We start from the raw sequence: 24,222 nt of genomic DNA on the forward strand, positions 1-24,222 counted from the left end.
AGATAGATATAAGATTTAAATTTTTATCTCTCACTTAGAGAAGTGCACCCAATCATCATCACATTTTTATATGATACTTTGAACATGAGTTCACACATCTATATTTAAATATTTTTTTAAAAATATAACACTACTATATATGATTTAGAGAGGGAAGCATGGGTTCACGTGAACCCACGACACCCCCTCTAGATACGCCTCTGTTTTTGCTGACTAAGCACAATACGTGTGCTACACGAATTTTGAGCGCGTCAGAGACTTTTTTTGTAAATATTCTGATTTTTTTTTTGTAAATATTTTCTTCTCCTTCTTCTTCCTTGCTTTCTCCCTTCCATCTTCTCCACCTTCTACCATCCTCCATCACCACCCAACTTTTTTAAACTCTTTGATTCTTCCATCTTCTTTGAAAATCAAATTTGCATCTTGATTCATATTCAAAAACAAAATCAATTTCAAGGGAACAAAAAAAGAAATCAACTTCTTTCAAATGGAAAAACTGATTTACATTCTTACCTTCTCCATTGAAAATTAAATTGATTTCAAGGAATAAAAATGAAATAAAGAACAACCTCCAATGAAAAAAAAAATAAATTATTATATATCCTTCATTGTAAATCCCAATCGTAGTAGCACAAGAAATCATCTTCTTTTAAATGTCATATAAAAACTTTTCGATTTGGTATGATTTCCCTTATTCTCCAAAATGTATTTTACTTTGTAAACTAACTTATGTTCTTGCCTTTTTGATGGAGAAGAACAGATGAAGGGGAAGGAGGCGCAAGAAGAAGAAGAAAAGAGGTGGGGGCATGGGGTTTGGGATTTGGAAGAAAGAAAAAAAGAAAGTAAAATTAAGATTTTTAAAAATAAAATAAAATTTTCACATGTCACATACCAATTAGTTTATTTTTCCACATAAGAGGCGTCTGGATGTACGCACTTAAAATGCGGTTTTGAAAATATAAAAAGTGTCAAAATGACACAGCAAAACCCTACATGAGGTGTCCAAAATGAATATCGTTCACTTGAGATGCCTAAGTGAAACTTCGTGCCAAATTTAAGGGGTCACCAATGGGTTAGCCCTCCAAAAGAATTGAGACAATCATGCGGAGAGACCGAAGTTGTGTTCCTCTCTAATTCAACGCATCCAAATTCTTCACGTTTTTTATCATGTGACATGATTAAAATTTTCGATAAAGGGAGTTTTTCATTTCATTTCATTATTTTATAAGAATAAACCCCAAGTTCCAAAAAAACTAAGGTAAGAGCAAAAAACAAAAACAAAAACAAAATGGAGACTGAAAATTCAGTGCCAGTAATTGATTTACAGGATTTTCCAAGGCAATCATCCATGTTGATTTGGGCTTGTGAAGAATGGGGTTGTTTCAGAATTTTGAACCATGATAACATTCTTCCAGTTTCACTCATGGCAGAGATGAAGGAAGTGGTGAGGACATTGTTTAATCTTCCAACTGAAATCAAGAAACGCAACAAAGATGTAATTGCAGGATCTGGGTACATGGCTCCTAGTGAAAAAAACCCTCTTTATGAAGCTTTGGGTCTCTATGATATGTCTTGTCCTGAAGATGTAGATGAGTTTTGTACTCAGTTGGATGCATCTCCACACCAAAGGTTTGATTTTTGCTTTTTCAGTTTCTTGAAAATGAAAAGTTGAGTTCTTTGTTGAGTTCATTGCTGTCAGTGACTTGTCTGTGTAAATTGGAAAATTTAGTAAATATAGAAAAAGACAATCTTTTTGGGGCAAGCTGAAAAAGGAAACTAAGATGCTTGAATTGGGAAGGAGGGAGTACTTTTTTAGTTTCTTGATGATGGAAAGTTGAGTTCTTTGTGCATTAGAAGTTGGTGATGAAGTTTTGAAAATGAACAGTAGGAAGATTCATTGCTGTTACCCCTTTATCAATTAGCTATATCAGTGACTTGCCCTGTCAAAATTGGAAAATTTATTAAATATAGAAAAAGACACTCTTTTTGGGGTAGACTGAAAAAGGAAATGTAAGACATTTGAATTGGGACGGAGGGAGTACTTTTTTAGTTTCTTGATAATGGAAAGTTGAGTTCTTTGTGCATTGATAGTTGGTGGTGTTGGATTTCTGAAAATGAAAAGTAGAATTCATTTATTGCTGATATCCTTGATGAATTAGCTATGTGAGAGACTTGCTGGTGGGATCTGGAATTGATTTGTTCATAGTACTAGTGAGTTTGGTACTTACTTTTAGCACAACAGTTGAAGGAGCTTAAATGATCAGTGAAGTGAATAGACACTTAGGAGCTTTTGTTTCTCTTGTTTGTTACTCTTTCTCATAATTGTAATATGAGTTAAACAACAACATACTCAATCTAATCCCACAAGTGGGGTCTGGGGGAGGGTAGTGTGTACGCAAACCTTACCCCTACTTTGGGAGGTAGAGAGAGGTTGTTTACGGTAGACCCTCGGCTCAAGAAAATAACAGGACTGAAGTAACAAGGCAGAATACTAAACGATGGATGAAAAATCAATCTGTAACTATAACAAAATAATGCGATAATCGAAGTACAAGAAACAATAAATAGTAACAGAAATCAAAGAAATAAGAAACTACAAGAGTAATACTACGACTATCCAAAAGAAGTGCTTCTTACCTGCTGGAGTGGCTTCATAAAGAAATTAACAAGAAAAAGGAATTGATATCTGAATATATTTTAAGAACAATGGGGGGCATTTTGGGTAAACATATACTTACATTTCATAATGAAGAAATCTCAAAAGACTGCTTTACTAGAATGCTTAAAAGCAGTTTGATTCCTACTGTGAACAGAGAGACAATCAAGAAGTATGCTGCAGCAATTAATGGACTAATGATGGACATTCTGCGAAAGATGAGTGAAGGGTTGGGACTGCCAAATGTTTCCTTTGAGGATTGGCCTTGTCAGTTTAGGATTAACAAGTACCACTTCACCCCAGAAGCTGTAGGTTCCTCTGGGGTTCAGATACACACAGACTCAGGATTCCTTACTATTCTACAGGATGATGAAAGCGTTGGCGGTCTTGAGGTCATGAAGAAGTCTGGTGAATTTGTAGCAGTTGATCCTTGGCCAAACACCCTCCTTGTGAATCTTGGAGACATAGGCACGGTAACTATGCTGCTACTCTACCTAGTTCATTTTCAAGATTTGAATTGTTCCAACAATCTTATGCTAGCCTCTGGCGGGGTTTGTTTAGCAGGAAGTTAGATAATTCCTACTCCGTTACCCCTTCTAAGATTGAGAAAAAAGAACTAGACAATGATACTTGCTTTTGCTATGTGAAGGTATGGAGCAATGGAAGATTACACACAGTCAAGCATAGAGTGATATGCAAGGAAGCAAAACTACGGGTGTCTATTGCTTCATTCCTCTTGGGACCAAGGGACACAGCAGTGGAACCACCACCTGAGCTGGTGGATGCTGAACACCCCCGTATCTATGCTCCTTTCACTTTCACTGATTATAGGAAGCTCCGTTTATCAACAAAGTTGCAGGCGGGGGAAACTCTTGATCTTATGCGCACTAACTTGTAAAATTTTGGCAAGCATCTCAGGTCCTCCGTTATATTAATTTACAGAAATGATCTTGAAAGTAAGAAAGAATATAAATCTTAGTGGGATTTCATCTACTATATATTGTCAACGATCTAATACTACAATGGCAGAGCATTTATGCATATCAACAAAGCTTCTATGACCCATCTTTGTATTGTGTTCTTCTGTTATCTATTGCTTTTATAAGAATTGATCAGGTCTTATCTTTCATTACAATTTGAGATCTTGGAATTCTTTAAGTTGTATGTAGTAGTACAATTGAGGCAACAAAGATACTTCGCCACTATTCATTTTCTGTCTCCTCCAATTTGGCTCAACATGAGTTTCTTTTACATAATTTTGGTTGACAAAGACAGGAAAACAGTAAATATGACATAATGTAACAGTACTGAGTTATATGAATGTACATAGGCTGCCTGATCTTTTCATCATGCGACATGCCCCAATAACAAATTGAAAAGGAAAAAAAAAAACATCAAACAAAAAAGGAAAAAACTGAAGGAAATTTTTAACCTCCTCCCAAGAAAACATAATTACAGGAAATATTTTTAAAAAATAGAAGGCCAAAAAAATCAATTTTCCTTTTGGTAATAGTTGTTTACCATCAAAGTAACTTGTTTAGCTGCCTCAAAAGTGTGATGAAGAAAATAGTGAACAATTGAACAGCTTGTTCGAACTGGTACTGAAGTGGTTGAGATTTTCCTTCCCAGAATTTTGTTGTCTGATTGGGAGGCTTAAAGAATTTAGCTTAGAGAGTCCTCAATCCTCATGTTGTATAGAGTTATATGTGTATATTATACTTAAAACAATCAATCAATGGTTACTTAATTCTTTCTCCCCAAATTTTTTGTTCTTTGTTTTGGATATGGAAATCCTAATTATTGTTGATAATTATTACATAATTAGGCTAAGCAGCCCTACTTACCAGATTGATTTGTTATATATACTCCAATCCAATATAGCTATTTTTTATATCTTGCATTTCTTTTTTTGGAACCATAAGAGAAATTTCAGCAGTAGAATGGTCCATTTCCCACATTCTTACCAACTTGATAAAAAAAATAATTAATACTTTAATTCAGTGATTTTTGCCTTATAGGGTTATGTATTTGTCGTCACCTATAAAACCAAAATGTTAGACAACTGACAATTCTAACGTAATTGTAAACTTCTTTGTAATGAAAATGAGCAAAAACTTCTGTCTCACATTTCTTGTTTTTGAAAACAACCTCACTTATTAGATTACATATTATTATTGTTATCGACTCATAATCTAGTGCGGAATTGACCTCTTATGATATGGTAACTAGGAAAACAAATTAATAATCTGATAACCCCTTCGTCTCAAAATATCAGTAGTGATTTTTTAAAATAGTAATCTAAAATTATTTGTTATTTTAGAAGGTTAAAATAAAATTAACTATTCCTTTTCTATTATCTTTAATTGTAATTATTCTTGAAGACTACGTACACTTTAATTGTAGAGTGATGACACATATTCAATAAAGAGAAATTATATTTAAGACATAAATAAAAATAAAATAATAAAAAATTTTACCAAATTAATACAGTTTTTTTTAAGAAAAAAAACATGACAAATAATTTGACGCATAAAAAATATAATAAATTAAATGAATTACACTACTGTTTGATTTTTGTTTTCTCCCGGGAGAGTGATGTATGTTTCAACTTTCAAATGTGTGTGTCCAAAAAAATTGAGACAATCGTGCGGAGAGACTCATGTTGTGTTCCCTCTCTAATTCAACGCATCCAAATTCTTCACGTCTTTGATCGACATCTATCTCAATTCACGTGACACAATTAGAATTTTCCATGAGGGAGTTTTTCATTTCATTATAAGAATAAACCCAAGTTCCAAAAAAAGAAAAAAACTAAGGTAAGAGCAAAAAAAAACAAAATGGAGACTGAAAATTTAGTGCCAGTAATTGATTTACAGGATTTTCCAAGGCAATCATCCAAGTTGATTTGGGCGTGTGAAGAATGGGGTTGTTTCAGAATTTTGAACCATGATAAAATCCTTCCAGTTTCACTCATGGCAGAGATGAAGGAAGTGGTGAGGACATTGTTTGATCTTCCAATTGAAATCAAGAAACGCAACAAGGATGTACTTGCAGGATCTGGATACATGGCTCCTAGTGAAAAAAACCCTCTTTATGAAGCGTTTGGTCTCTATGATATGTCTTGTGCTGAAGATTTAGATGAGTTTTGTACTCAGTTGGATGCATCTCCACATCAAAGGTTTGATTGTTACTTTTTCAGCTTCTTGAAAATGAAAAGTTGAGTTCTTTGATGAGTTCATTGCTGTTACCTTTGATCAATTTGCTATGTCTGTGTAGAATGTTGGAATTGGAAAATTTAGTAAATATAGAAAAAGACAATCTTTTTGGGGGCAAACTGAAAAAGGAAATTAAGACACTTGAATTGGGACGGAGGGAGTACTTTTTTAGTTTCTTGATGATGGAAAGTTGAGTTCTTTGTGCATTAGAAGTTGTTTGATGAAGTTTTGAAATGAATAGTAGGATTCATTGGTTCATTTCATTGTTGTTACCCTTGATCAATTAGCTTGTGACTTGTCATGTAGAATGTCGAATTGGAAATTTACTAAATGTAGAAAAAGACACACTTTTTGGGACAGATCGGAAAAGGATAGTAAGAAACTTGAATTGTGATGGAGAGAGTACTTTTTTAGTTTCTTGATAATGAAAAGTTGAGTTCTTTGTGCATTGATAGTTGATGATGAAGTTTTGAAAATGAATAGTAATAGAATTCATTTGTTCATTCATTGTTGTTACCCTTGATCAATTAGCTATGTCAGCGACTTGCCATGTAGAATGTTGGAATTGGAAAATTTACTAAAATATAGAAAAAGAAGCTCTTTTTTGGGACAGGCAGAAAATGGAAAGTAACACACTTGAATTGGGACAGAGGGAGTACTTATTTAGTTTCTTGATGATTAAAAACTGAGTTCTTTGTGCATTAATAGTTGTTATTGCAGTTTTGAAAATGAAAAGTAGGATTCATTTATTACCGATATCCTTGATAAATTAGCTATGTCAGTGACTTGCTGGTGGGATCTGGAAGTGATTTGTTCGTATTGCTAGCAAGTTTAGTACTTAAGTTTAGCACAGTAGTTGAAGGAACTTAAATGATCAGTGAAGCTAATAAACACTTAATTAAGAGCTTTTGTTTTCTCTTGCTTTTTACTCTTAGTCTTTTTCATAATTGTAATATGAGTTAAACAACAACATACTCAGTCTAATCCGACAAGTGGGGTCTGGGGAAGGTAGTGCGTACACAAACATTACCCTACTTTGGGAGGTTGATTCCGATAGACCCTCGGCTCAAGAAAATAACAGCAGTAAAGAAACAAGGCATGACAAAGCAATCTGTAACTACAACAAAATAATAAGATAATCGAAGTACAAGGAATAATAAATAGTGACAGAAATTGAAGAAATAAAAACTACAAGAATAATACTACGACTATCCTAAAAGAAGTGCTTCTTACATGCTGGAGTGGCATCATAAAGAAATTAACAAGAAAAAGGAATTGATATCTGAATATATTTTAAGAATTGTGGGCATGTTTGGGTAAATTATACTTATATTGAAGAAATCTCAAAAGACTGCTCTCCAAGAATGCTTAAAAGCAGTTTGATTCCTACTGTGAACAGAGAGACAATCAAGCAGTATGCTGCAGCAATTAATGGACTAATGATGGACGTTCTGTATAAGATGGGTGAAGGGTTGGGACTGCCAAATGTTTCCTTTGAGGATTGGCCTTGTCAGTTTAGGATTAACAAGTACAACTTCACCCCAGAAGTTGTAGGTTCCTCTGGGGTTCAGATACACACAGACTCGGCATTCCTTACTATTCTACAGGATGATGAAAGCGTTGGTGGTCTTGAGGTCATGAAGAAGTCTGGTGAATTTGTAGCAGTTGATCCTTGGCCAAACACCCTCCTTGTGAATATTGGAGACATAGGCACGGTAACTATGCTGCTACTCTACCTAGTTCATTTTCAAGATTTGACGTGTTCCAACAATCTTATGCTAGCCTCTGGCGGGGTTTGTTTAGCAGGAAGTTAGATAATTCCTACTCCCTTACCCCTTCTAAGATTGAGAAAAAAGAACTAGACAATGATACTTGCCTTTTGCTATGTGTGAAGGTATGGAGCAATGGAAGATTATACTCTGTCAAGCATAGAGTGATATGCAAGGAAGCAAAACTCCGGGTGTCTATTGCTTCATTCATCTTGGGACCAAGGGACACAGCAGTGGAACCACCACCTGAGCTGGTAGATGCTGAACACCCCCGTATCTATGTTCCTTTCACTTTCATTGATTATAGGGAGCTCCGTTTATCAACAAAGTTACAGGCGGGGGAAACTCTTGATCTTATGCGCACTAACTTGTAAAACTTTGGCAAGCATCTCAGGTCCTCCGTTATATTAATTTACAGAAATGATCTTGAAAGTAGATGAATCTTAGTGGGATTTCATCTACTATATATTGTCAATGATCTAATACTACAATAGCCTATAAAATGGCAGAGCATTTATGCATATCAACAAAAGCATCTATGATCCATCTTTGTATTGTGTTCTTCTGTTATCTATTGATTTTATAAGAATTGATCAGGTCTTATCTTTCATTACAATTTGAGATCTTGGAATTCTTTAAGTTGTATGTAGTAGTACAATTGAGGCAACAAAGATACTTCGCCACTATTCATTTTCTGTCTCCTCCAATTTGGCTCAACATGAGTTTCTTTTACATAATTTTGGTTGACAAAGACAGGAAAACAGTAAATATGACATAATGTAACACTGCTGAGTTATATGAATGTACATGGGCTGCTCTGATCTTTTCATCATGCCCCAATAACAAATTTGAAAAGGAAAAAAAACATCAAACAAAAAGTAAAAAACTGAAGGAAATTGTTAACCTCCTCCCAAGAAAACATAATTACAGGAAATATTTTTAAAAAATAGAAGGCCAAAAAAATCAATTTTCCTTTTGGTAATAGTTGTTTACCATCAAAGTAACTACACCAAAGAGTGGTCTGCATATGTTGGGGTCTCCCTGCTTTGATAGTCAAGACTCCATCCTGAATTGAATTGAGAAGTAGTAATGGATGTTGTGTCCATAACACTTGAGTCTATGTCAATTGGCATCATTGATGGCCACACAAATGCTGGCTTGAATGGTGGAACTTCTGGTGCTGGTGCTGACCCTGATATAATCTGAACTATTGCCTGTGTTTTAGGCCTATCAGTAGCTATAGGATGTGCACAAGCCAAACCAAGCAGTAGAAGTTTCTTTGCTTCATCAGCAACATAGTCACCTCCAAGCCTTGGATCAACAGCTTCCAAGATACGGCCATCGCGGTGCAAGTACCAAACCCAATCAACAAAAAATTGAAAGCCATTAATCCTGGTTCCAGGTCTCTGGCCACATACAACTTCCAACAACACTGCCCCAAACGCGTATACATCAGATTGCTGTGTGGCTTTCCCTGTGTGGAAACACTCTGGTGCAATGTATCCCATTGTGCCAAGCACTCCTTCTGCCTCAGCATACGAGGTCCTTTCGTTGTCAAGTGCCCGCGCAAGGCCAAAGTCCCCAAGGCGCGCATTGAACTTTGAGTCAAGCATGATGTTACTCGCCTTCAGGTCGCGATGGACCACCCTCTGGTCATACTCATTGTGCAGATAGTGCAATGCTGAGGCAACACCTTGCACAATCTTGTAGCGGACGTTCCAGCTCAACGGCTCTTTATCTGGACCCGCAAAGAGGTGCATATCTAGACTGCCATTAGGCATGTATTCATATACAAGCAGTAACTTTCCATTCTTGTGACACCATCCTGTTACCATAACATGTAATTTTGTAAGATGCATATGTTTGTTTTTTTATCAGTAAAAACAGCTAGACACAGAAGTTGCAGAATACCCAAATGGTCAACTTTTTTTTGTATTTTACAAACCTTATCTCTTTGTAGGGTCAGATGACAAGAGTAGATGACACAAAAATTAGGTGTTTGAAGATGAATGTATACTAAAATACAGAATTAATGTCCTTTTCATTGGATTTAATTTACCATCATTCAACTAACATCCAAAACTTGTCTTAATCGTTGACAATGAATGAAAGGGATGTTAGGACAAGAAGGAAGCTTCCCAAAATTTTGACATAAAAAATTGTTTTGAACTTTGACAAATGGCTGCTTATTCCATGGTCAGCAAAGGATGATCATCTTCTTTTAAGCAAGTCAAAATGAAGGGCTTCAAGATAGTGCCTTGTTTTTTTAAATTGGAGGGACCATAGTAACAAGTTGGTTCTTGGTCAATACTTTAAGGCATTCCATTGGTTTTTCTTACTTCCTTGATATTTTTGGCTTAAACTCTTACTTACCAAATGGTATGAATCAACTATTAAAACATTTACTATCGCCTAACGGGGAGTGTGATTCCTTAACTAGAGCTCTCAACTTCAAGCATTAAAAAATGGTTTTGATATATAGTGTTTCTCACTTTGTTGGGCCCTATTGTCACAGACTTAGAGTGATGGCTAAGTTTCCGTGTGGCCCTTGACGGTTTACTCACTAATCTTTCAAGAGTCTTGTAAACTCAAGGAAGCCTTTTAGGACTTGGATTGCTAAGAGAATGCTTAAGGAAAGTTTTGGAAAGAACAAAGAGAGCTTTTTGAAGAAGGCTTTGTATTGAGCTTTGGAAGATTGCTTACAACTTGCTTGGTGCCTTTGCAAATGGTGGCACCCCTATTTATACTACTCTCTAAGGACTAAAGTGTAATTAATATTTACATGGGAGGTCCCTCAAATATTTACACTTTGACCCCTATCTAGAGAATTCTACATTTCTCTAAAGTTCTCTTGAAATGTCTAAGGTTCTCTAGCCTATTCTAGAAACCTCCATGCCTTCTTCTTTGCAAAAGTTGCCTATGTCGGTGGCGGGACGTCACATGCTCCCCCACCTGATGATGCGACGACCGCGGCGCATTGCTGCAGAAAATCCCGGACTTGGTCTTTGAATTGCCACAAGTCTTCATATTTCTCCCATGTGGCCTCCTCCGGAGATTGTCCCTTCCAATGCACCAGGAACATGGCGCTGGCTTGCTGACCCCGCTTCCGTTTGGCTTGATAATCTATAATAGCTTCAATCTCCCGGTCATGCGAGGCAGTGACAGTAATGGGGGCCCGGCGGGGTTGGTTCCGGCTAGTGTCTTCCTTGTCCTCATGGTAAGGCTTGAGGACGCTTGCATGAAACACCGGATGGATTTTGAAGTGTGGAGGCAACTCCACCTTGTAGGAGATCTTGCCCACCTTGGCAACGATCTTGAACGGCCCCTCATATTTTCGCACTAAGTTTTGATGAACGCCTCTTAGTGCCTTGAACTGTCTTGGGTTGAACTTCACCAAGACCATGTCGCCTTCCTTATAGTCCGTGGGACGTCGTCTGCGGTCGGCAAATTTCTTCATCTTGCTTGCTGCCTTGTCCAGGTAAGACTTGGCAGTGTCAAGCTGTTCTTCCCATCCTTTGGCAAGATGGTAAGCTCCCAAACTCTTTCCTTCAAAAGCGGCTGGTAAAGAATGTGGAGTTTGGGGCTGTTGGCCCGTCGCCAACTNCAGTAAAGCGGGGGTCTCGGTCGCTAATGATGTGCCTCGGCAGCCCCCAATACTTTACCACGTTCTTAAAGAACAATCGAGCGGCCTCCTTTGCGGTGCATCCGGCTGTGGCGGGTATGAAGGTAGCATACTTTGAGAATCTGTCCACCACGACCATAATAGTTCCATACCCGTCGGACTTAGGTAGTGAAGTGATGAAGTCCATAGTTACGCTCTCCCATGGACGTTCCGCTACGGGTAGTGGCTCCAATAGTCCTCCCGGATGCTTTTGTTCTACTTTGTCTTGCTGGCACACAAGACAAGTCTGTACATAGCACTCGATATCGTCCCGCATGCGTGGCCAAAAATAGATAGCCTCGATCAGCGCCCTTGTTCTTCGCTGCCCTGGATGCCCGGCCCATGGTGTGTCGTGGCTTTCCTTGATTATTCGCCGCCTGATGGTTCCGAACTTCGGCACGTAGACCCTTCGACCGGACGTGAGCAGGAGACCGTCTTCTACCCAGAAGCGCCTAGTCTTGCTTTGGGCAGCTAACTCCATCAGCTTCTTGGCTTCGGGGTCATGTTGCATGCCATCCTTGATTGCATCTTGAATATCACAATGAGCTGTAGTGATGGCAGCTAGTTTGGCCTTTCTGCTTAGTGCATCGGCCACAACATTGCCTCTTCCTGGTTTGTACTCCAAGACGTAGTCGAACTCGGCTAGAAAGTCCTGCCATCTAGCTTGTTTTGGGGTGATCTTTTTCTGTGATTGAAAGTAGCTAGTGGCTACGTTGTCTGTCTTGACCACGAACTTGGATCCTAACAAGTAATGCCTCCATGTGCGCAGGCAATGCACTATGGCCGTCATTTCCTTTTCCTGCACCGTGTAGCGTCGCTCGGTCTCGTTCAGCTTGCGGCTCTCGAAAGCTATGGGGTGTCTTTCTTGCATTAAGACTCCCCCAATGGCGAAGTCTGAGGCATCCGTGTGTACTTCGAAGGTCTTCGAGAAGTCGGGCAGCGTCAAGACCGGTTCTTCTGTTATCGCGGCCGTGAGACCTTCAAAGGCTTGTTGGCACTCCGCGCTCCAAACCCACGGCTTATTTTTCTTCAGTAACTCGGTCAGCGGAGCGGCTTTGGCAGAGTACCCTCTTATGAACCTGCGGTAATAATTCGCAAGTCCGAGAAACGATCGCAGCTCGGTCACGTTGGTGGGCACTTCCCATTCTTGGATTGCCCGTACTTTGGCGTCGTCCATCCTTAGTTCGCCTTGGCTGATGATATGCCCCAAGAAATGTACTTCATGCTGGGCGAACTCGCATTTTTCCCGCTTAACGTAAAGCTGGTTTTCTCTTAAGACTTGGAAGACTTTCTTTAAATGCTCCGCGTGCTCCTCCAGAGAGTTGCTGTAGATGACTATGTCGTCCAAGTATACTACCACGAACTGATCCAAGTGGGGCTGAAAGATCCTGTTCATCAGCGTGCAGAATGTGGCGGGTGCGTTGGTTAGGCCAAAAGGCATCACCAACCACTCGAATGCTCCGTATCTGGTCACGCACGCTGTCTTCGGCTCGTCCCCTTCTGCGATGCGTACTTGGTAGTACCCTTTCCGGAGGTCCATCTTTGTGAAGTACTTTGCCTGTCCAAGTCTATCAAATAAATCTGCGATAAGCGGAATAGGATATTTGTTCTTGATTGTTACCTTATTAAGCGCCCGATAGTCGATGCATAAGCGCAAGGATCCGTCCTTCTTCTTCTGGAATAATACCGGCGCGCCATAAGGTGCTTTAGACGGACGAATGTGACCGGCTTCGAGGAGCTCTTTCAGCTGTTTCCTTAGCTCCTCTAACTCGGGTGGAGCCATGCGGTAAGGGGCATGTGCAGGTGGCTTAGCTCCAACCTCCAGCTCTATCTTGTGGTCTACCTCACGCCTCGGAGGTAGGGTCTTTGGCAGCTCGGCCGGCATCACGTCCTTGTTTTCNTAAGGGGCATGTGCAGGTGGCTTAGCTCCAACCTCCAGTTCTATCTTGTGGTCTACCTCGCGCCTCGGAGGTAGGGTCTTTGGCAGCTCGGCCGGCATTACGTCCTTGTTTTCCTCAAGGACCTTTTCTACGATTGGTGGCAAGGCTTGCTCATCACCATTGTCTTCCTTCGAACTTGCAATGGCGGCCAGGAACGTCGGCTCCCCTTTCTTTAGGCCTTTCATAATCTGCATGGCCGATAGGAGGACGTGTCCTTTCTTCTTTGGTACCTTAACTAGGGGTACCATGCATGACCCTTCCCGCTCCAGGACCATGAGTCGTTGGAGTTGGGGGTCAATTATCGTGTGGCACTGTTGGAAGAATTCTTGCCCAAGAATAATGTCAAAAATATCCAAAGGAGCGACGGTGAAGTTTGTCTTACCTTGCCAACTTCCCAACGTGACACTCACTCCTTGGGCTATTCCGCACACGGGGGTCGGTGGTGCATTGACCGTCTTGAGGCGGGTGTTGCTTGGAACATAGCTCAGTCCTAACCTCTCTGCCGCCGTTTTGGTCATGATGTTAGCTTCTGCCCCGGTGTCTACCATGGCACGAGCTGCACGTCCATTGATGGAGATGCCTACATACTGCGTACTGAAGTCTCCTGGCTTCTCTGTCTGCTTGGCTATCGCCCCGCATAGTCCTACCATGCCCAACTGCGTCGTGCCCGCGTCTTGCCCTTGCTCTAGTGCGTCCTTCTCCTTCCGCTCGCGTAGGATGGCACCAAGGTTCTTCATCTCCGGGCACCTGGCGTAGCCGTGTGGTCCTCCGCATATGTAGCAACCATCTCCCTTGGTGGTCTGCGCCTTTTTCTCCGTGTAGCTCTGGCGCACGAACCGTCGGCTGTCTGGCTTGTGGGGGTCGTGCTGCTTGGGGTGCGTCTGCTGCTCCTTGCCTCGGCCACGGTCTCCCCCACCTTTGGCATGACTGCTCCTCGCATCTTTGCCCTTTGCCTTGTCATGCCGATCATGCTTGAAGTCTATCAAAGACTCGGCCTGTGTGATGGCTTCGTCTATGGTCTTGACCTGTCGCCGCTCCAACTCCGTCTTGGCCCAATTCTGCAACCCGTCCATGAAGTGGAACAGCATGTCTTCGTCCGTGAGGTTGGGAATCTGAAGCGTTAGAGATGTGAACTCTTTAACGTACGCCCGGATGCTTCCCGTTTGCTTCAGTTCCCTGAACTTGCGCTTAACCTCGTATATGACGTTGGTAGGGAAGAAGGCTTTCTTGAATTCTTCGCGGAATTGCTCCCACGTGTTGATGGTGCACGTGCCCTTCCCTATCTCGGCTTCTTTGCGCCTCCACCACAACATGGCCATCTCCGAAAGATACAACACGGCAGTGTTGATCTTATTTTCATCACTTTTCACCCGACTACACTTGAAGTAGTTCTCCAAGTGCCACAAGAAATTCTCCACCTCTTGCGCGTCACGGACGCCTTTGAACATAGGTGGCTTGGGAGCCTCGACCCTGGCCTCCCTATCATAGTCGGATGACGCCGATCCTCCAGCTTCTTTTCCTTCCTTAAGTGCCTTCAGTTCGGCTTTCATGGTTTCAATTGTGTTCAACGCCTCTATGAACCGGCACTCCAAGGAAGTGATGGCCTCCTTCATCTCAAATTCAGCCCGCTGGCGTGCCTCCAATTCCTTACGAATGTTTTCTGTCTCCTCAAGGGTGAAGTCTTCAAGAGTTTTGAATTTGCCGTCGGCCACATTCATGCGTCGGCCTAATATCTCCACGGCCTGCCTTGCCACTTCAACCCTTGAGACCCACTCTTCGCCAGCGGTGACGTCGATGGCCTCCTCGCCAAGTTCATCGTCGCTTGCCTCGGTGGTCGAGGGTGGATAAGATGTAAGTGCCTCGCTAGGTGTGGGATCCGGCAGCATTTCTTCAGGACTCCTTTGGTGCTTCTTGCCCTTTCGGGACTTCTTTCCTCCATCCGGACGGATATTGGTGGTGCTAGCAGCATTTATCTCCCCTTCGGTTGCCATTCCTTTAGTATCGAACCTCTGCTCTGATACCACTTTGTCACGGACTTAGAGTGATGGCTAAGTTTCCGTGTGGCCCTTGACGGTTTACTCACTAATCTTTCAAGAGTCTTGTAAACTCAAGGAAGCCTTTAGGACTTGGATTGCTAAGAGAATGCTTAAGGAAAGTTTTGGAAAGAACAAAGAGAGAGAATTTGGAAGAAGGCTTTTGTATTAGCTTTGGAAGATTGCTTACAACTTGCTTGGTGCCTTTGCAAATGAGGGCACCCCTATTTATACTACTCTCTAAGGACTAAAGTGTAATTAATATTTACATGGGAGGTCCCTCAAATATTTACACTTTGACCCCTATCTAGAGAATTCTACATTTCTCTAAAGTTCTCTTGAAATGTCTAAGGTTCTCTAGCCTATTCTAGAAACCTCCATGCCTTCTTCTTTGCAAAAGTTGCCTATGTCGGTGGCGGGACGTCACACTATGCTACGCAAATCTAGTTAGTCAGGGTAAAAGAAACTTTGACACCTTGGGGTGACTTGAGAATTCTAAGAAAGGAAAAGGAGATTGAAGACAAAAAGAAGTACCAAGTTATTAAATGTTCAAGAAGACTTTGAATTCTTCCAAAGGGGAAATTTGCTTGTCAGAAGATGATCCAACCTAGGACATTCCTAGCACGCTAAATGTCAGACTAGAAAAACTAGTCCCATGTCAAAATTCCTAGCATACTAAATGTAAGAATAGAAAGACTAGTCCCTTGTTAAAATTACATAAATTAATTGAATAAGCATATAAGACGTTGATCACTTACTAGTTACTAGAAAAAGAAAAGCATAAAAAGACAAGGGCATGTGCTCACGCGGTTAATGAGTCTATTGTATTAGTGTTGCTTCGCTCTCTCTAAATATGTGGATGGATACCGATCGGATCCTTCAAAAGTAGTATTATTTTTTAAGAATTCAATACATGTGCAACAACATTTTTGTAGAGTCCGAACAACATAATAATATTACATAAACTCCTTGTTTTTTACTTGCAGAGTTTATGATAATAAAGAAGATTTTAGATTTTTATGGTCTTAATTTAAACATATCAAAATATTTTTTAATCTTATAGTCTCAAACATATTAGTTGTAAAGTTGAAAAAAAATAGTAAAAGCCATTCTTTTTTATACCCAAAAAAAAAAAGACAAAATGACAAACAAATTGGAGCTAGTATTAAATTTGATGTCCCACCAATCTTTGGCTTTAAATTATGTCAGTAACTTTTAAAAGGTTTTTGGTACCATTCTTTCAAGTCACATCAATGAATCCTGGTAATGAATTCTCTCTTTCATTGAGAATCAAAAAACATAGAGGACAATTTCTGTTTCTGATTGCTAAATTTGGCTCCTCGCCATTATCCTTGTCTCATTGTTTAATTATGGCAGGAGGGGTGGGGCAAGAATTCTATAAGGGAAATTCAAGAAAATGCAACTAATTTTGAGCAAAATTTACTCTACACTTAAAACTTCCTTTGCCTTAAAGGTATTCACACATTTTATGTACTTGCCCAAAAAAAAAACTACACTTTGCCCTATTTGTATAGTTTACTTTTCAATTGAAATATTGGAGATAAGGCCTTATTTGAGACTCAAATTTGTAGCTATACTGAGAAGGATTAGACCACAAGGGTGTACTTTACGCAACCTAAGAGACTCTATCCACACCCTAAATCTATGAACTTTCGATCACATGGCAGCAACTTTACCAGTTACCAGTACCATTTCCCTAACTGTTATTGAAGATCATAAACAAAACAGGCACAATAATATAACTCTAATACTCTACTCAAACAAATGCACAAAATCTATGTTTGAAGAAAAACTAAGAACACTTACCAAGCAATTTGACAAGATGTTTATGTCGAAGACGATTGATAATAGTAAGCTCAGCCAAGAAATCATCTTGCCCTTTGATGCTTTCCCTAGAAAACCATTTGACAGCAATATCTTTGTTCTCCTCACCAGCTAAAAATCCTCTGTAAACAACTCCATATCCTCCTTGCCCAAGCTTATTCTTTTCATCAAAATTGTTTGTAGCTTTCTTCAAAGCCTTAAACTGAAACTCTTGTGGTGTTCCAGGCAAACTCTTGAGTGCACCCAATATGTTAGACTGTGACCTATCAATCCTTTTCTTATGATAACAATACCCTAAATACGCCGCGGCAAGAATCAAAAACACCACTACAGGAATCCCAACACCTAAAACAATCTTCAACCAAGGATTTTTCTTTTCTGGGAAATACTCAACTGTTAAGTTCCATCTCAATACACAGTTGAGTTGGTAGTTAGTCCCAGTTGATGCAGAAAACCCAAAATATGATTCTTGATTTACATGTTCTTTCAAATCAAGATTATATGTTAAAATGGGGGTTTTTGGTATAGGTGGGGTAGACCCATTTTTCTGTGCTTGTTCAACAATATAAACATCAAGAACTTTCTTGATTCCATCATATTGTATCCAAACATTATAGAATCTTGCACCCATAGGAGCAAGTTCTATACCATGGGGTGTTAAAGATTCAACCTTTACAGATCTAACACTATGAACGTCAATACCTATATGGTTACCATCAGGGTCAAAGCTCTGTTTAGAAGTATCAAGCTCAACAGCAACAACTTTGTTACTAGATTTCCCATCTGTAGTACCATTTGTTAACCCTAAATACTGGCCCTGGCTATTATCTGGCTTCTCCAAATCTGGTGAAATCAAGAATGTTAACCCTTCAGCAGCTGTTTCATTATTTGGTCTGTAAATGTTGACAAGAAAAGAAGAGTTGAAAGATGCAACCCTTGTTTTATTGTCTAAAACATCACCATCCCAGAGCTTAAATGGTCGCTTAAAGAGGATTCTTCCTGAGTTATTGTTGAGATTGAAATCTGAAGAAGCAGAATCAGGGGTTACTTGGAGAGCAGCGTTACTGATTGTTGCAGGACTTTCAACTTCAAAGATGTCAAAGAAAGTTTGATCAAAAGATGCATATTCTAGGTTGTAATGTTCCATTTTTTGAGCTTGAAGTTTGAGGTGTAGTAAAGAGAAGAGAAAGATGAAAATGGTGAGTGTTTTTGGTGTTAACAATCCCATTTTTCATCAGCAGTGAGTCCCTTCAGAGGTGGTGGCGGCTACAGAGGAAGTAGATTTGGTGATGGACAAGAAAACAGGGGAAGAAGAAAGAATCAATGAGCAGAAACTTTGAAGCACGTTGGCTTTGTCTTACTTTTTTGTAAATGCAAATAAAATAATTGATCAATGAGTGAAAAAATGGAGATATGCTACTTAAATAATTATAGACATTGTTAAAGAAGTTTGAATAGGTTTTTGGCTTGGTCTCACACTCTTTCATACCATTGCCTAGAACTTACCCTTTTTTTTTTTAATGATTATGGTCTCTGGACTTGCTTTCGCGTATTTCGACTTATTTCACGACATCATCAATGTATACAATATAGAACTTGCCGGTCCGATCATGCTTCTATGTATCTCAACTTATTTCACAGCACCATCAATATATACCTAGTAGAACTTGCATGTTCTCCGACTCTTTACTCCTTATTCTTTGAGTTAAGTTCTATCAATAATGACAGAGCCATAAATTATACTAACGATTAATTTAAAATATAAAAAAGTAGAATCACACAAAAATAAGTTGAATTAATATATAGTATTTATACGTAAAATTAAAATTTTAATCTACCTAAACAATATAAATTTCCGATGAGGAAATGTCAATCGACACTCCTTAACATAAGGTGGTTCCATTACTAGTTCTATTAATGAAAAATTTACTAGATATTCATGTTAGATTTCACATTTGAGATGACTGATTAAGAATGATGGACTTATCATTTCACTAACAACCTTATTGATAGTAGTAGATATTAATTACATTTGATAAAAAATAATAACTTACATTAAACCATATGTTTAAAATTTATTGCTTGTGAAACATGGAGTAATATTTATATGTAAATCATTTTGGCTGTGCATTTTTTATACGTAATTATTTGCATGAGTATTCTATTAAAATTAAAAGGAGAGGAAAGAGCCAAGAGGGGATAGACTTTGGGTTGTACAGCACATGCCCTTCCAGGTCAGTATCTTGCTAGTTGGATTAAATAATTTTGTGGGGGCCTTTTGGTCTTTTACTCTCCTTTTTGTATTTGATACCCACTTGAACGATTGATATTAAATTTCGGTGCACGCTTTATTCATCAAAATATGCTCTCCTTTATCTAAATTTATATAATACTACTAAAATTTGTTATTCAATATACCATTTTATACTATGATTTTACGTCGCAAAAGAAAAAGATAAATATACTATTTCAAGGATTAAATTTTAATTAGGGATCGTTTAATACACTGGACAACTATAAATAGTTCTGAGATAAGAAAAAAAATATAGTAGTATTGTCTTATCTTTTGTTTGGTTAGTGTAATTAAGAACTTAATTAAGTTGTCAGTATTAGAGAATGAAATAACAATATCGGGATCATTTATTCTAGATAAACAATTAAAATGACAAAAATATCCTTGAAGTCTTTCAAACTTTTTTCTACTAAATAAGATGAAAGATATTCTGTAAACCATCAACTTTATTTTAGAAATTATGTCATGCATATTATTTTTTTAATACAACTAATTTAAATAGAGCTTGTTATGACGACGTGCGTTCTAATTTGTTAATTTGTGTTATTGACTATTGTGATGGCTGGAAACTTTAGTAAACGTTTTAAATATTTTAATAAAAAAAATGATGTGACTCAACTCAATTATTACTGTTTTCGTTTTGAAAAAGGTGGCGTATATAAATGAGAGAATCCTTATTGCAGTACGACAGGTAGTATTGTAATTAAGTAAGAAATTGAAGATTTGTAGTGTACTTCATCAATGCAACTGTAATCGTGATATCCGAATCAACTTACGTGCACTTTAAATTATTTTTTTATATTTAAATTATATTATTTTCTTGATTTCAAAATAAGTATTGTTTTAATTTTTATCATGTTTATAAAGAAAAGTAATAAATGTTATAAGGTATTATTTACTAAGTTGGTTCTAGCTTGTAGATATTTTTAAAAAATTTAGTACTGGTAATTCTTTAATATAAAATATAATTGAAAATAATTACTACTATTATATTAATTATTTTCTGAAATTTCTAAAGCGAGAATTATTTTGAAATAAATATTTTTTGCTAAATAAACTACTATATTACTTAGGAAATATGTTGTTTTTCCTTTTGTGGAATTTGATAGGCTCAGGCCAACGTAACTCACGTACTGCTTACTGAATGATCAAATGTAGCACTAATTGGTTATGGATAAAATTACTATTATTGTGTGTTTCATTTCTATATATTTTTTTGGCCGGTTAAAAAAGACATTGCATTAATTAATATTATTGTCTTTATATAGAGTTTAGAGTTAAAAGAGTCATTTTTTTCTTCTTAAATGAACAAAGAGCCACTTGTTTTGCTAATTAACTAAAACGGACAAATCGCTCTCAACTTTGAAAGATTTGTCCATTTTGGTTAATCAGCAAAATAAATAGCCTTTTATGCATTTTAGAAGGAAAAAAATGATCCTTTTTTACTCCAAACTCTCTTTATATGTGTGCGCAGTGTGCTTATTTGCTTTATGCTTCCTTTTATATGGTAAACTCATCACCGTCCGATAGAATTAACATAGCCTAGCGATTGATTATAGATTTTAAAATTTTATTTTTTAAATATTTTTATTTAATCGTGAAATTTGATTTTGAAGCTTGGATTCTTGAGATTTTCAATCACAAAATTTTAATTATTTTAACCAAACACAACTTCAAATTTTGATTTCAAATCTATGATTGAATGAAGCTGAAGGAAATAACTATCCATCATACCTATTGATCATCAAAACGTGAACCCGAGCCCTTCCCACCTGAGGCTGCCTACCTTAAGATAAGAAGGTTCCCGCCCTCAGATCAACAAATAAATCGCTAACTGCATTGAATAAAATAGCAATTTCTAGTCCGAATTTTGAACCTGATTCACACTTGAAAACAACAATTCTTATTCCAATTCGTACATAAAATCGCATATATATATTTTAAAATTTGTCCTTCTTCAAAGAGATAAAAGAAAATTAATCATTTGACCAATAAGCTGAAACTTATGAAAATTCATCATTTGACCAAGCAAATGGTCAACAAACTTATCACATTAAATTATAAAATAAATATATTAATGGCGTAATGCAGTTCCTGCGTAGGAAGGATATATAACAAGAAAATTGTAACCCATTTTGGTATTTGTTAATACCAACTCTCCTTTTAAACTTTAGTTTAATGAAGTCAAACATTTAGGATTTAAGTTTTTGTTGGTTGTATAAAATATAATAAAAACGAAGAGTAAGAGGTCAATTAACTATAAAACGTAAAATTGCATCGATTTTGACTCCGCTTAATAAAATCTTTAAAGTTTGACATTAACTTAAAATAACTAATTGGGTAAAACTTTTGTTGCTAATCAAGTATAAGTTCTAGCTAGTTATATTCAATTGTAGTTTTTAAACAATAATTTAACAACGTAACATATGTTTTCAGTTAAAGAATGTACAATATTAAAATGTGGATTATTATAAGAATAATTCTTTAAAGACTCATTTGTTCGTTCATATATTTCAGTTTCAGAAGACAAGGCAAAAATATCATTAATAAGTTGGGTGGAACCCAATATTTAAAAGGACATAATTTCCATAATAAAACAAAATAAGTGTTTGACTTTCACTTCATCAGTGTAAGTTGAAGTATAGAGAAAATATCTATCAAAATAAAAATTAGATTAAGAAAAATGAAGTAAGCAATTTACAAAAAAAAAAAAAAAAAAAAAAAAAAGGTACTACTTTATTCTATTTCTAGTTCTAATTTTTGTTTTGTAATCAAACATTTACCGTGAACAAAAGTAGAAAGAGCAAAGAAAATAATGAAAGATTGTACGATTATATTCAGGATTTATAACGTATTATAATTTTTTTAATGATAATTTTATAATATATATCTGAATTCTCAATCAAATTTTTATGAATACCTAATGAATATATCAAGTCTAAACAAAAATTATTTAATTTAGGCAAATTTATAATCAACGTGGTAGATTCACTCTCATGCAACTTCTAGAAATAATTAGACCATCCAACTCAAATCAGATATTTTTTTCATCAAATGATTGAAGAGGAAAAAAAGATTCCATTTTTCTTTTTAAAATCCTTTTAAATTGTAAATCTACATTATTATTTTTTCTTCTCTTTTGACAGCAAGTGTTCACACATCTTTTTGATTTATTGTATTGGATGGAGATAAATCTTCATTAATTGATTATAGTGTCTAGTAAATGATTAAAAAGGGAGATCCAATAAAGTCTTTCTTTAATAAAAGGACCTTTTATTATTTATTATCCAAAGAAAAGGCAAAATTAATGATATATGATTCCATTACATAAAGAATGAGATAAAATAAGTAGCTTTTCAGCTGTATAATGTGCTGTGTGTTGGGAGAATTTTATTGGACTATATATACATACTGACATTTAAAAAAAAATTAATGTGGACATGAATGCAATTTTATTGTGTAAAATTCATTTACATAGTAGATCTAATTATTGATAGGTATTTTTAGGTAAAGAATTCCAAATTGCCACATGAAAAGCATATTATATAATTAAGTGGAAGGTATAAACTGAACTTTATATTGAAGATTATCACAAAGGCTTAGTGTGTTCCTTGCTTTTTAAAAGAAGCTGTTATATTCTCTCATTGTTAATGTTAGTTTTAGTACAATATGAGAATAATTACTTTTTTCATGTTTCTATTATTCTCTTTATTCAAAAGTTTCTATTATATAGGATGAGAAAATGTTTTTTTTCTTCTTTTTTTTTTGAATATATTCGTTATAAGGTCCATCACCGGCTAGCTAGTCTGATCAGTTTAGATTCATAGCACATTAAACTTTATTAAAGAGGAAGTGCTCTCTACTTAGATTTCTCCATTCTCAAAACTTGAACCCGAGAACTTCAATTAAGGATGAAAAAATATATCTCATTCATCCGACTACACCCCTTGATTTTTTCTTTTCTTCTTTATATATACAGTTGAGTGTGGACAATCTAGAATTTCTCAAGAACTTCAATGAAGGATGGAAAAATCTTATTCATCCAACAACAGTACCTCTTGATGTTTCTTTTTTCTTCTTTATATAAATAAGTGAACTGATCAATTTTTAATCAAGTGTGTCATTTGGTTTTCTTATAACATAGGTGTCAACAAATAATATTATGTCAAATTTAAAATATATATACTTAAATAACCTAGTTTTACATAAAAATTTACTAGTTCAGGTGTCCTGATTTTTCCTATTAATTCGCCCATAAAAGAAGAAACCTATGAATACTTTTTATCTTTAACAAACTTACTTAATGCAAGATGCAGAACATTCAAGTAGTACTCGTTGAATGCTCGATAGAGTTGGATTGGAAGAATTAGAATCTGTTGGAGAATCTATTTTAGACTTAATTACCTGACGACCACTGATCTATTTATACTATTTTAAATAAAATTAGGACAAATGCGAAAGTAGAATATACTTAGGTTTCGTCGCTGGACAAGATAGATAATTCTAAAATAAAATTTAGTACAGTCTTATTTTTTGTCTGAGTCACTAAAGTGCAAGATAAGTTAAGTTATATCAAGATTCAAAAGTATATCGAAATAAGCTATCTCGGTCAAATGGTGAAATAATAGTATTAGTATTAGTTATTTAGGGATAATACAATAAAAATGTCAAAAATCACCCCTAAGGTCTATCAAGCATTTTCTCTACTAATGATGATAAATATTTTTGTAAACAAACAATTTCTATATTATGTAATGTATGTTATTTTTAATACAACAAACTAAAACATCAATACAAAACAATACTATAT

General features: G+C 36.7%; 3 protein-coding genes across 3 annotated transcripts; 2 read left to right on the plus strand and 1 right to left on the minus strand.

Moving 5' to 3' along the window:
- Positions 1-1,252: 1,252 nt before the first annotated feature.
- On the plus strand, positions 1,253-8,575 carry LOC125846461 (2-oxoglutarate-dependent dioxygenase DAO-like). Its single transcript, XM_049525881.1, has 4 exons — positions 1,253-1,629; positions 2,814-3,129; positions 3,306-3,574; positions 8,035-8,575. The coding sequence occupies exons 1-3, from the start codon at positions 1,289-1,291 to the stop codon at positions 3,552-3,554; spliced, it is 906 nt and encodes a 301-aa protein (XP_049381838.1). The 5' UTR covers positions 1,253-1,288; the 3' UTR covers positions 3,555-3,574; positions 8,035-8,575.
- Positions 5,454-8,256, plus strand: LOC125846462 (2-oxoglutarate-dependent dioxygenase DAO-like). Its single transcript, XM_049525882.1, has 3 exons — positions 5,454-5,834; positions 7,271-7,586; positions 7,766-8,256. The coding sequence occupies exons 1-3, from the start codon at positions 5,494-5,496 to the stop codon at positions 8,012-8,014; spliced, it is 906 nt and encodes a 301-aa protein (XP_049381839.1). The 5' UTR covers positions 5,454-5,493; the 3' UTR covers positions 8,015-8,256.
- LOC125846445 (probable L-type lectin-domain containing receptor kinase S.5) lies at positions 8,508-18,699 on the minus strand. The gene is made up of 2 exons (XM_049525855.1): positions 17,102-18,699; positions 8,508-9,465 (listed from the first exon to the last, which is right to left on the minus strand). The coding sequence occupies exons 1-2, from the start codon at positions 18,345-18,347 to the stop codon at positions 8,645-8,647; spliced, it is 2,067 nt and encodes a 688-aa protein (XP_049381812.1). The 5' UTR covers positions 18,348-18,699; the 3' UTR covers positions 8,508-8,644.
- Positions 18,700-24,222: the final 5,523 nt, after the last annotated feature.

The sequence above is a fragment of the Solanum stenotomum genome, chromosome 12 (assembly GCF_019186545.1).
Source record: "Solanum stenotomum isolate F172 chromosome 12, ASM1918654v1, whole genome shotgun sequence".
Lineage (NCBI taxonomy): Eukaryota > Viridiplantae > Streptophyta > Magnoliopsida > Solanales > Solanaceae > Solanum > Solanum stenotomum.

Coding starts and splice junctions, on each gene's coding strand:
- LOC125846461 (XM_049525881.1), top strand. CDS start 1,289: ATGGAGACTGAAAATTCAGTGCCAGTAATTGATTTACAGGATTTTCCA. Junction 1,630..2,813: donor GATGCATCTCCACACCAAAG/GTTTGATTTTTG, acceptor TACTGTGAACAG/AGAGACAATCAAGAAGTATG. Junction 3,130..3,305: donor ATCTTGGAGACATAGGCACG/GTAACTATGCTG, acceptor TGCTATGTGAAG/GTATGGAGCAATGGAAGATT.
- LOC125846462 (XM_049525882.1), top strand. CDS start 5,494: ATGGAGACTGAAAATTTAGTGCCAGTAATTGATTTACAGGATTTTCCA. Junction 5,835..7,270: donor GATGCATCTCCACATCAAAG/GTTTGATTGTTA, acceptor TACTGTGAACAG/AGAGACAATCAAGCAGTATG. Junction 7,587..7,765: donor ATATTGGAGACATAGGCACG/GTAACTATGCTG, acceptor CTATGTGTGAAG/GTATGGAGCAATGGAAGATT.
- LOC125846445 (XM_049525855.1), bottom strand. CDS start 18,347: ATGGGATTGTTAACACCAAAAACACTCACCATTTTCATCTTTCTCTTC. Junction 9,466..17,101: donor ACATCTTGTCAAATTGCTTG/GTAAGTGTTCTT, acceptor TTATGGTAACAG/GATGGTGTCACAAGAATGGA.